General features: G+C 43.9%; 1 protein-coding gene across 3 annotated transcripts in view; it reads left to right on the top strand.

Moving 5' to 3' along the window:
- The first annotated feature begins 5,823 nt into the window (after positions 1-5,823).
- The window catches only part of SUSD1 (sushi domain containing 1), a 611,958-nt gene continuing 604,163 nt past the window's right edge, over positions 5,824-13,618 (top strand). For all 3 annotated transcript variants that reach the window (XM_085641265.1, XM_085641267.1, XM_085641266.1), the window contains exon 1: positions 5,824-6,175. In XM_085641265.1, the coding sequence (XP_085497391.1) occupies positions 6,076-6,175 (100 nt within the window). In that variant the 5' untranslated portion in view covers positions 5,824-6,075. The remainder of the gene's footprint in view (positions 6,176-13,618) is intronic.

The raw sequence follows: 13,618 nt of genomic DNA on the forward strand, positions 1-13,618 counted from the left end.
AAAATTATCGCCGCTTTAGCGGCAGAAAACTGCCACTAAAGGGGCGATTATGGGCTTAATAATATGCCGCAGGGAATTCCCATAGAAGCCCAGGTTCTGGTGTCAACCTGGGCTTCTATTGGAATTCTCTACGGCATATTATCTTTTAGCGGCGATAATTTTAACGCCGTGCTTGATAATATGCCTCTTAATGAGTTAGGACTAAAGCAACCCCAGACAGCTCTGTCATGTGCCAGTGATCGAATTGAATGAGCTGCTGCAGATCAGGAATACGGTGTATAGGATAATCTGGTGATTCCAAGTTGCAAATGCATAATTTCTCCTGTTCTAGATTTATTTATTTCCACAAATCATGGTTTCTTAGAGTGGCAGTTTAATAGGATCATGTGAACTATGCCAATGTCATGTGTCACAGATTGCAATATATTAGTAAACGAAAGCCAAGGGATGGAGGCAAGGGGAAGATTTACTATGTTTTGGTGCAGTGCAGCAACCAAAGTTGCTGTGCTGCGTTGCAGCTAAGGGTGAGAGAAAAACAGCACCATACATTAAGCTATGGCGCTGTTTTCTCTCCTTCAGCGCTATCAGGCTTTAGGCTGCCATGCATCAATGCACACACCCTTGCACTACAGTGCACGGGTGTGTGTATTCGGTCAAACATATATTTTGTACTGTACAGTACAATACATATGAATTCATACTTTTCAAACATTTGTATGTGCTGTACAGTGTAGCACACATGAATAGTTGGAAAAATGTGGAGACTTTTAAAAGTGCTTCATTTTTACGCCTGCCTCTAGGAGGCGCAATTTTGTTTGCACACAAATCCATTTACAATTGTTAGGAGATAGTGATGTTCATCAAAACCTATGGGTGGGTTTAAGGTTATGCTCATAGACCACCCATAGTACGCCCCTTTGAGATAAAATGGTGCATAGCGCTAATTTGGGATTGATTCCAATGCAAATCATGATTTGCTTTGGAACATAAATCTGTCACTTTTATTAAGCAAACCAGACGAAAAGTGATATTGCATGTAGGTCAAGGTGTCCTTTTTAAAACAAATATTTTTGGTTAGGGATAGTTCATCAAAGCATAGTACAGTAATAGATTTTTACACCATCTCACATTTCCGGATCACTAAAAATTTTAAAAACATATACAAGGGAAAAAAAAGCGAAATTTAAGTATTGCACAATTCAGATGGAGAATCATGTACAATATTTTTTGAACCATAGTTATAATGTACCTTGCCTAACAGCCCACCAAGTGCATACTATCTCTTAGCGCATATGTTCCCATAGTTTCGCAAACTTCCTATATGAACCCGATCTTTGAGAATGTTTTCTTTCACATTCCTTAATCCTATTTAATTTACAAAGTAGCTGTTGGAAAGTCGGGATAACATTAGACCTCATTTTTTGAGGATCAATTACTGAGCTACCAAAACCATAATATATATCTTTTTTTTGCAGTAGATTAGCTATTAAATTGGGTGAGTATCCAAGCACAACAGTCTGGGTGTCTAGCATCTGCAGGATTTTTAATCTGTTAAGAAAGCTGTCCTTTTGACATAAAATCATATTTTAACTCTAGAGGCGCCTTTGTAAAGTTATGTGCTCCCAGTGTTTTAAAATCAGAGGTGTTACAATTCATGATTGAAAGGTGAGCGTTGTGTGAGCCCCAGTAATGATTTAAACAAGCATTGGCATAGCCAATAGGTCTCGCCTTTGGGACCTTATAAGTGTTTAGCCATGCAACAGTTGCATAACTAAATACTTATAAGGTCCCAAAAGCGAGACCTACTGGCTATGCAAAGCGGCTGTGCGGCCGCGAAAGTGAAAGTAATCGTGGTAAAGCGCGGCGCGAGCTCCCGCGCACATGCACTGTAGCTCTAGGCTGGCCTGGTAGCACTTTTTGGAGCCCTCTCAATAAGTCTCGCCAGGCCAGCGCATGGGCTGGGTCAGGCGAGACCTAAAAGGGTTATGTAGGATGGCTGGCTGTTTGGACCCATGTAAGGCTTCTTAACCAGTTCTTGGGGCGGTCAGTGTTAACTGTGCAGTTAATAGTAACTAACTAATGTTTACTTCTAAGCATCTAGGGGCCTGATGAAGAGTTTGGCAGATGGGATACTCCATCAGAAACTTGACGGTTATCCCGTTCGCTGTATTACAAGTTCATTATCTCCTATGGCACTTATAAAGTTGGATAAAATCTGTCCAATTGTAATGTAGTATCCCATCTGACAAACTCGAAATTAGGCCCGAAGTGACTGGTATAATATTGTACTGCATAAGTGCCAAGTATTCCTACATGGCTTTAAGGTGGGTTTGAGCATATAAGTATTAGTGTAGGAGGTAGGATTACCACCTTTCCTAGAGGAAAATACCAGCTATATGTTCATGTTTTAAGAGACAACAAAGGCCCAGCTATTATACTCAGACATCAGAGCTCAGCTGCAACACCCCTGCCAAGTACCACGCATCAGGGGTTAGACAAACATATTTTGGTGCTGGTGTCCGCTTCACCGCACTAAATGCTTTAGTCGCGCATTGTAGCGCCCCAGGGAGTTTGCGTACTTTGGGATCAACAAGCCTGGCTGTATTTCGCAAAAGCAGGCAGTGCACTTTTGACATGCTCTAGTGCCTATTGCACTGTGCAGCGCTGCTGCAGAGTGTGTAATACAGATTTGAGCTGGCTGGGAGGGGTGAGCGCTGGCCTGTTCATATTTGTTTTACAGTGAGGCCAGTGCAGGGCTTGCGATTAATCAAGCAGTGTGCTGTTTCCCCCTCCGTCGTGAAGTCGCGAAGAGCCCGGCCACCTTATTGGCCGATGGAATCCTCCAGGCATAATGTAGGTACCAGACGGCCGGGCCTACCATAGAATTACCATCAACAGAATCTGAGTAAGGAAGTAGGACTCAGAGCGCAGACGGTTGTGGACCGAGGCCAGTCCACTCCACAGTTAACACAGCCGGGCCGGACCAACACAGTGACCGGTAAGAAGTTAAAGTTCCCAAGAAGTGCTGTTCAATTTCCACAGAATCACTGCAACCTCTCAGAAGGTAATCCATGTCAGCGGTGCAGCCCATGTTTACATTTCACGTATTAAATTAACTTAATTTTCCAATCCCGAAGACTATTTCGTTTTGACAAATGTTGTGTTTCTGTACTGTTTTTTAAAGCAACATAGAGATGTTTTCCTGAGTTCAGAGTGACGGTTGGTGTTAATCGAGATAGCGCATGAGTCCAGGCAATGCTTAATTTGTAAAAATATGAGTGCCAGGGCTCCTGTCAGGAGGCCACTGCAGCTTGCACCACACATTGCCCCTGCCAGCGCTGCCAATGACAGTACCAACACAACTACTAATCATCACACTCCTACCAGTGTGACAATTAGGACTATTCCAGGCCCCCAAACGCTGAAAGAATGGCTTGGGCAGCAGGTAATAGTCACTTTTAATGTATATTGAATTAAGAATTAACTGTTGTTATGGTAATCTCGAAGTTAGTCAGACAGCGCCACCTTGTGGCAGACTGTCACAAGCGCAGGTGTTGGCAATTAAGTGCCGAGCACCGGAAATCCCAGGCTCAAATTAAGCACTGCCTCCCGGAAGTATGAGTTTCTCAGTTTGCCGACCAGTTATAATAGTATGCAGACTACCTGCTTGTCTAATCGTTTTTCTCTTTGAAGAGCTCACAAATCGATTAAGTGTTATCACACGTGTGATAATTGTAACTACAATGTTATATTTAAGTGTGGGAAGGCGGTGTACAGCAGTTGAAATATTGAGAGCTCCAAAGGTTAAGAAAATGCGCTTATGAGTGAGGAAAGAGTGGGTAATGTGCGTGTTAGCGAGAGCATGGTGAAAGGGGGTGGGGGCGACACAGGGTCATACTTGCAGAAAGACAAAGTAGAAAAACAGTGATAGACATGCCATGCAGGGGCGTAACACAGGCCCCCGCAGCCCCGGCAGTGCGAGGGGCTCCCTGAGCTGCAGGTGGCCTTCTCAGCGCAGTACTCAGGCCTGAGAGCTCCGGATAAAATCCGTAGCGGTGGCCCCTCCGCCTACCTTGCAGAGGGGCCCCTCAACTTTCATTACGCTACTGATGCCATGTGTGCAAATGGACAATTTCAGAAAGATGGAGAAAGAAAGAATGCAATTGGCTGAAATAGTCAGAAACTGTTGAGGACAGTCTGAATAATAGAACATGGCAGATTGAAGCATATCTGAAGGCCGCTTCCCTTGGACTGACATTAGTAATTTTTTAATTACAGGTGTGGCTTGTTTTAGATGTATATTGTTTATTGTGTGATATGTCAGGATACAATAATAGAACACTCACAGGCATGCAAATACTAGACATTGCTCTGATTTACTCACGAGGAAGTGTCACTCATTCAGCAGTAGAATGTCACTCATTCTCACACTAAAACCATACAGAGGATGTGGCATAATGGCCAGAGCTGTTGACTTTGGAGCTGGGGAACCAGGGGGCATATTTACAAGCCCCTGTCGCCAGAGAAACGTCACTTTTATGACGTTTCTGTGGCGATATGGGGTTCGCCTTATTTACAAGGCAGCGTTACGCCACTTAATGATAAGGCACCCTTTCACTCTATACTTAGCGTGAAAGGGGAGGGCAATGGGTGTTGTGTTGGGCGTTCCGCCGAAACACCAATTGATTTTCACTTTGGCCCATATTTACAAGGGTTGCATGAATATGGGGCGGCACCAAAATTAAGACAAGGGCAAACCTGGTCTTAACGTGGCGAAACGGGGAGGAATTATTTACTTCTCCATGTTTTTGCTGTTTCTATGTGTGCTGCACTGTGCAGCACACTCTAAACAGCACAACGGCATGTATGATGATGTGCAGCACATAAACAATCACAAAAAATTACTATGAGCAACTTCTATTTGTGCTGCACAACGCAGCACACATATTATTTTTTTATATTTTCGCGATTTATAGTGTGCACAGCTACCCCAAGGGATTTCCTGGCGCAAGATAGCAGCAGATAGGCCTTCCCAGGACTGGACATTAAAAAAGCCAAGGGGTTATAAATCACCATTTGTGATCGGTAATGTGCAGGAAGGGACACCTTCCTGCACATAAACAATCATCCCCCCCCAATGCAGGCACCCTTGCACCACAGTGCTAGGCAGCTTAATTCAGCGCTAGGGGAAACGCAGGGGTGCACCGTAACATTGTAAATATAAGGTGCATCGCTGCGTTTCCAGAATGGCAGAGCCGGCATTAGCAAGTTTTGCTAAACGCCACACTCTGTCATTCTGTTGGACATATGCCCCCAGGTTCGAGCCTCAGCGTGGGCTCAACATCCTGTGATTCTGGGAAAATCAATCTCCCTGTGCATACCATAAATGAATGTGTCCTTGTGTAACATGACTGCTCTTCATGTAAAGCGCCCCAAAGCCTTCGGGTCGAGTTCGCGCTATATAAAACTGCAAATAAAAAAAAAAAAAATGTCACGCATAAGGAATCCAAAATCTTGGCAGCTATGTCACTCTCTTGAGGCTTGCCCGGTGATGCGGCGTGCTGGGGGTTCTAGGCGCTGAAAATATCCATTTTCTCGGGTTTCCGTGCAACCGTACTCATTAATTGTTGTGGGAAAGTATGACTCAAAAGGTGACTGTGACTGGGCTGTTCAAACGGAGCCTATCGGCGCTTTTTTTGAAGTTGCACATTTGGGCAGGAACAAGCGCCTTTAGGAGCCTGCAGACCAAACACACCCCTTATCTACTCTGCCACTTGCTAGTTCACTTCCACTTCAGTGCCCTGTAGGTGGCCCTGAAGGAGGAGGCGAGGAGGAAGGCGGAGGGCTGCAGGGCACGCAAAGTTACACTCTGACACAGATGCGAAAGAGTTACCGTCGAGGGGAAAGCTCAAAAAACAGAGTCGGGACCTGTCGTTATTCACAAAAAACCTTCACCGCAAAAGGTTTTTGTCGTTAGGGAGGATGCGCTGGGCAGGAAGAGGACTTTAAGATGCCGATAGAGGGGGCCTGGCCTCGGAGTGTGGCAGCGCGGAGCGGGAGCCCGCGGGGGCAGAGATGGTGACCCGAGTAAAGCAGGCAGGACCCTCTGTGCCCGGGTGGGCGGCCCTGTTGCTTGTGATCCTGAGCTTCTGTTGGGGGGGACCGGTACTGCACGGTAAGTGGCTCAAAAACATAGATGTAATTAATGATGGCGTGAGCGCCGCACGTGCTGTGTTTCTGACGCCTCTCCACGATTTGGGTTAGAGAGTGCTTCGAGGAAGGTGTCGGTGAGCCTTGAACCACGAGGGTGGCGTGTCTGTGACAGAAGTGGTGTCGGAAAATTCTTCCATGTCTATATCAGCTGAAAGTTTGATGGAAAAGCCTTCTGAGGCACTTGGGGCTCAGAGAGAGGCATTGAGGGTTCCACGTTGTGACAAGGGGTAACCAGTGCTGAAATGGAAAAGTAGAAGTGCAGTTACTCTGTACCAGAGTACGTCTACCTGCTCATTTCTGAGAAGTGCTGGTACTCTGTACCAGAGTACGTCTACCTGCTCATTTCTGAGAAGTGCTGGTACTCTGTACCAGAGTACGTCTACCTGCTCATTTCTGAGAAATGCCGGTACTCTGTACCAGAGTACGTCTACCTGCTCATTTCTGGGAAGTGCTGGTACTCTGTACCAGAGAACGTCTACCTGCTCATTTCTGAGAAATGCTGGTACCCTGTACCAGAGTTCCTGCTTGTTTCTAAGACGTGCCGGTACTCTCCAATTAAAAGTGTTACGTCACTCTAGAGACGTGCCGACACTCCCTCTCATAATAAAAAAGTGCCTGTACTCCGTACCGGACAGTTCCGGCCCATTTAAAGCACTGAGTTAGCTTCCCCAGTTTCAAACACCTCTCTGATGATTATAGCATTTTGCGCATGAGCTTGTCAAATGCGTTTTTTTAGGGCAAATATGAGCATCATTGTTTAAGTAGGTTAGTGATAGACAACATACCAGAGAAATTGAAAAGTAAACATGAACATACATTTTGTTATCGTTTCTTAGACGATATATTCCCCACCACGGTCTGGCTTGCTTGCAATCTATTTTAATATATTGTAATTTCACATGCTAGATTTCTTGTAAAAAAAGGAAAACAGAGCATAGCTTTTCGATTGTTTTTGTAAGCTACCCCCTTTGCATCCCATCCCACCAAAATGTTGGACAGGATTTCTATGTGTTTTTTGCTGAATATATTTATTGTGATGAATGAAAAAGCACTGCAGTGTTTGACACTATTTCTTTAAGAAAATCCCCAGAGCTAAATGTTTTAGTAGTGAGAAAATGTTATATCATTTTGGGTGACCCCGGACCAACTTATAAAAACTGAGGGCGAGGGGGGGGGGGGGTGCTTGGCATGAAAACGTAATAAGACCACTGCCTTTAATCCTTCAGTGTGGCAGCCCATGCTATGGGTTCCAGGGGGCTCCATGTCATAGGACACTTTGAGGCTAGTTCTGATTTTACAGAGGTGTGTTCTGGGAGCTGTAGTCCTGGTTCAGTTCTTTAAACCACATGTACCAGTGGCGTAACGAAACTTGAGGGGGCCCACCTGTAAGGTACATGTAGCCCCCCCCCCCCATTTGGGAACTAATCAGCTCTCGGCCAGAGTACTGCGCTGAGGAGGCACCCTGCAGCTTGCCCCACCCCGCTCCGCGGAGGCTGCCGGGGACCTGTGTTACGCCACTGACGTGTACTAGCACTCCTGAAAGTAATTTGTTGAAGGAATCTGTCTCAGTGGCATGGGGCCATCTGGCCACTTTAGCCCATGGTAAGAAGTACCACACAGAGCTCTGACATATTCCAGTTCCAAGAGTGGGTAGCTCATACTGGGCCAAATATGCTAAGAAATGATTTGCAAAAAGCGTTTGCAAATTGCGGACCGACGTTTTGTGAATCAATTCTGATTTTACGAACTGACCTCTATAGGTCCTAATTTGGAGTGGGTCACAATTCACCCGACTCATCAATATTTAAGAGGTAGGTCGCAAGTTGCAACTCACTCCGATTGGAAGCCATCAAAGGGATAGTGGCTTTCTGGGGTCAGCAGATCACGTCTCTAGGATCGCATTTAAATAAAGTACATTTAAAGGAAACCGGCCTGCATTTAAAAAAAAAACTGTACGTTTTTTACAAAAATGTGTTTAGTAGTTGGTAGTGGTCTCTTGGACTCACAGGACGGAGGCATTGTCCCATTTGCGAATGGGTTCCCACCTCCTTTCAGGAGTTGCTAACATATTAACAGTTTGCAACCAAATTGTGGTGGAATCGGAATTTGGATGAGACGCCCTAAACGTGCCCCTTCCAAATTGTGATGTAATTTCTAAACCTATTTTGAGATTCAGTAACCAGTAGCCGAACTGCATGATGGGTTTAATACATTTGTTATAGCCCTTTAGTGGTTACAAACCCTGTTATTTAGTGAATCTCAGGCTTTGAGATTGCTAAATGACTTCATACATCCGGCCCACAGTCCCAGTTTTTGCTATGTGTTCTGGGATTTGTGGTCCTGTCTGTCCCATTATAAAATCAGGAAAACAGGTCCAATAATGCAAAGCAGAAACTTGAGCTAGATGTCAGGGATGTACCTGAAAAACTTGAGCTCTCTGCACCCTGAGGCATAAATATCTCTAATGAACATCTAGTTATTCAAATTCGAATGAATTTTATTGACATGACAATTTATTTAAGTGTTTTCAATTTCAAAGTGAATACATTACATCTAGCTAATGCACATATCTGGGGGATTGGAACATTGTTAGTTTACCCTTTTGACATAAAGTTATACATGTGAACATTAGAGCTACATGAAAATCATGCTCAAAATCACATTTCGTGTCTAGCATGAAGATAGGATATCATTTGTTTTTAGGATTTGTATAGCGCTTAGTATGCCACTGCACCATTTCTTCAAAGCGCTTTGTGAGGATTGAGTTCAGTAATTTAGTCATGGACATGGGGAGGGAGCAGGAGTGAAACCTGATGTAACACCCACTGCACAGTGCAGTGAGGCTCTGTCCTGTGTAGAATGCCTGGGGGAAAGTATTTTTTTTTTCAAGAAGATAATGAGCCTACACCATACAGTTTGAGAAAAGAAACCGCAGGGGGCGAGTGGAGAAGGAAATTTAACCTGGAGGATGTTTGAAATTGTAACCAGAGGATCTCTTTTTACACCTGGTGTGGGAGCAGGCTTCGTAAAGTGGCTTTCTTGTTAGAGTCCCTATGACCTGTTGGGGACAGTTCTTGCTGCATTGAGATTTTCGCCACTGGGCTGTATGCGTCCAGTGGAAGCAAACATAAGAAAATTCAATTTAAGAACATAAGTGAGTTTCACAACCAATATACTCCATCAGATGCCAATAATTAATTCAAAAATACAAATGGAATGAACTGGAAAAAATCTCCATAGTGGTTCAGTGGATGTTGACAGCAGCAGAACAAACACTAGGATTACCAACTCCCGCCTTGCTGTCAAGATACTATGCATAACCTTTAATTTGAAAACCTAATGCTTCCTGGGATTTGTAGTCTTGCCATGCTTCCGTAGCCCATGGGGCTTAAACACCCAATAATGTTTTGTAACAGTAAAGTCCAAGAATGGACATGTGGTGTCTTGCTGACATGGAGCACAGTGGCCATCAAAACCAGAAAAAAAGTTTGCAACTTAAATTCTGCAAAGGTTTTACAAAGGAAGTTTGGAATTCATTCATCTTAAGCCCAGCATCCAAAGCCCTTCCATCCATGGAAAGTACTTTGAGGGGCATTGCGCAAGGAGAGCAAGCAACACAGAGCCGTATTTATTAAAATTGGCCTGTTTCTGCTCACTACCCCTGCGATGGTGCACAAACGGCATGCCTAGTGCCATGCACAACTTTTACATCATCAAGCAGAGGTGTGGGCATGCTGGCTAGCATAGGGATTGTACTGGAAGCATTCTCTTCCAACCCTATGCCTAGACAAATTGTTTTACATTGGACCTATTGCATGTATTTTGCATAGTGTTTGGAGAAATGAACATATTTCTCTTTGTTAGCACCTGCTTCAAGGACACATTACATTTTAGATCATAGAAGTTGGGGCTTTGCATCTAAAACTACAAGTGTTTGTACTGATCTACCCAAGCAATGCTTCCCTGGAAGCAAAGTGGTGCAAAGTGTTGTTTGGGCTGAGTAAAGGGTACCTTTCTAGCAAAAAAAACATTTTTGCACTCAATAGTAAATACCCTTGAAAAAACTTTGCGTGACTTGCCTTGGTGCAAAACCTTCGTAAATCTAACCCCAGGTGTTTAAGGAACCCCGGCCATATGTACTAAAACCTTTTCCCATAGACACAGAGTGGGTGCAACTCGGTGATACATCTGGCTCCATGGGCAGCAGATTTCTGCTTACTGAAGTGCCTTCTTATCAACTCAATGAGCAGGTGAATGGGGGTGATAGGGCTGGGCATGAAAAAGGGGAACTTTTCCTTTGAGGGAGATGTCCTCTATCTTCCTGGTTTCTTGGTCTCCATGGGTCCTGTTGATTGCCTCTAATAACTAGTAATGAACGGAAATTTGCAAAATTTGTATTTGCGTAATTACGCGAAAGGCAAAGCTTGCTTCTGTATTTTAGAGCAAATTGTATCAATTCGAGGCTGCATTTAATGCTAAATAATAGCACAAAAAAACAAGAGTACCACAAACAGAAGCTGCTCGTTTCTGGCTGTTTGTATTGTTCCCATGCGCTCACGATAAATGTTTGCTCAGCGCAAATCATGCGCAGTGGCGTAATACGGTAATTTTGGGAATTTTATGTGACAAGCGTATATATTACCACAAGAGAAATTTTGCCAAAGCCTACTAATAAGAGCACCTGGGAAGAGGGGTGAGGGAGGCAAAGGAGTTTGCTAAAGGGTATTTTTAAGAGACTTTTAGTACTGGCCAAATGAGGTGGAAAATTGCTCATTGAGAGCGTGGTGACGGTGTGACCCAAAATACTCCCTGCAAGGCCTTCTGCGTGAGAGAGATAAGCGGAGCGTGAGGGTATCTCCGGGGGAACCCATGGAGGCCAACTGTCCTAGTTTCGCTTCCTACCGGCTTTTTGAAAGTGCTGTTTACTTGTTTATTTTGGTTTTGGCTGGGCGGTTATTACGTTTTTAACTATACAGAACACAATATTTCTCTGGGCTCCTTTTCGCTGTAAGTCTCTTCAGATGATAGACCACACATCTTGTGTAATACAGACCATGGTGCGTGACTGTGGTTATAGGTAAATTGCAAAGCATGAAAGGATACATTTGATGGTATTTCTGAGGTGTAAATGGGCACGTTGCAATATATGAGTAATACTGCGTGTTAGGCTGTTTCTTGACACTGGTAGTTTTTGAGTGTTTAAAATGGATGTGTCACAGGGAGCCAAAATGATGTGTCGTGGGTCACTACATATACGTTCTCCTTTAAAGTGACGTTTAAAGAGAAGCTTGAAAAGTCCTTTCTAGGTTTAGCCTACCACACAGGTTGAGAAAGGCATATTGTGAGCTTACCAATAGCCGAGAGCGCCCATTGCTTACCATTAGTTGGGCTTACTGTCACTCTCATTTGCCTGCTTCTTATTCGATGGCTTACCTTGTCCAATCTGTGTCTGTCCCTCCCCTGGAGCATTTCCAATATACTTGTGTCCTTCCACTGCTCAATTTTAGGGAAATACTTTATTCTTTTATCTTAAACACTCCACGAGAGTGCATGTTTTGCAGCTGTCTCCCTAGTGTGATCTCTTACCCCCTCCACGCTCCGTATTGCTCTCTCTCCCCCATGTGCTTTGGTCTATGGCTGCACCTGTATTCTGTGCTCGATTAGCGCAAAGAGTGCTAGCGCCTAGAACTTCCTCATAGGTAGCCCTAACATTTTGTGTATGCTTCACCTTCCACAGCGATTAGAATTGGTAATAAACCCTTTCATTGATGTGTTGTGCATTGCTAATGCGCCATATCGTTCCATTTTGGAAAGTAAACTAGAATACCCACATTTAAACCCACAGCAGCCATGAAATATAAGCCGAGCTACTTTGTCACTGTAAGTCCATTTACAACAGTTTTCAGTTTTGTTTTTGCAATTCAGATTCTGGCCATTCTAGTGGCATTGTTCCACTTAGGAGCATAACAAACATGTTGTCTGCAGACCAAAACACATTTCCTCCTGTATATTCTTCTGAGGCATAGGGTGTTTCTTCCAGGAATGAAAATAACTTTTTTTATGCAAAGCAACTGCAAATTCTAAGCGTTGTAAATAACAGATGTCACTATTACCCAATTTAATGGTTCTCTATTTACTGACCTTAGAAGGATGAGTTATCTTAGCTGGTATTTGAACTGGTAATGCCTGATATCTCAGGGATGAACATTTAACTAACTGATCCATCCAAAGACTGAGGATCCCTCAGTATAAGACCTGACATCCTTGGCGTGGTTTTGCCCCTAACGTTTTGCCTTCAATGCACCTGCTTTGCTGACTTCGTTTATGCTGGTCTTAGGACTCTGCGCACTTTAGCTCTGCTAACAAGGGCTAAAGTGCTTGTGTTCTCTCGTTAAAACATGGTAAAATTGGCTTAGACCCAATTAGCATATTTAATTTACTTGCAAGTTCCTGGTAAAGTGGCACTACCTAGGCACAGGGCCTGTAAATTAAATGCTATTAGTGGGCCTGCACCTCTGCTTGTGCCACCCACATAAGTAACACTTTAAACATGTCTCAGGTGTGCCATTGCAGCCTATGTGTGCAGTATTAAACTGCCATTTCGAAATGGCAAAATAAACATTTTGCCAAGTTCAAAACTTCCTTTTACATATAAGTCACTCCTAGGGTAGGCCATAGAAAACCCAGAGGGCACGGTGCAGTTTATTTAAAAAGTAGGATGTTTTTATTAAATGTCCTGGTAGTGGAAAACTCATAATTTTTTTTTATCACTACTGCCACTACTGCAAGGCTTACCTCTCGCATAGGATAACATTGGAGTTATCTTATTACATTTAATAGGCTGTAACTTCCAAATGGAAACAGGTAACCAACCAGATCATGTTTGGTGTCTTTGGAATTGTAATGAAAAATCCTTTCTTATGGTAAAGTTGGATTTTGGATTACAATTTTGAAAATGCCACTTTTAGAAAGTTGTCATTTTCTTGCCTTAGCCCATTAGTGCCTGTAGCCTGTTTCTTTGTCAAATGGCTGGGTGCATCTTGCAGCTGTGCTTTGTGTATTCCTCCTAGACAGCCATGTACAATAGAGAGCTTAGGTGTGCCTGGATTGGCCATCAGTGACAGGATGGGAGGGCGGAGTTGGGCACATCCCTACTTTCAGTTTAATAGGCTGTATCCTGCCTCCACACCAAGGGTTGTATACCCCCTGTAATTAGTGTGGAGCCAGGGCAGGGGAGGCAGGACACGTGCACTTCAAAGGGAAACCTCTAGAAGCTTCTCTCATTTCAAAGGAGGCACCTGGTATAAATATTGGATCTTAGGCACCAACTCTTAGGTACACTTCTTGACCTGTGGAGATTCTGCCAGGAAGAAGGATTGCTGTGCTGCTGAAAGGACTCCAACTT

This window comes from Triturus cristatus, chromosome 2_2, assembly GCF_964204655.1.
Source record: "Triturus cristatus chromosome 2_2, aTriCri1.1, whole genome shotgun sequence".
NCBI lineage: Eukaryota > Metazoa > Chordata > Amphibia > Caudata > Salamandridae > Triturus > Triturus cristatus.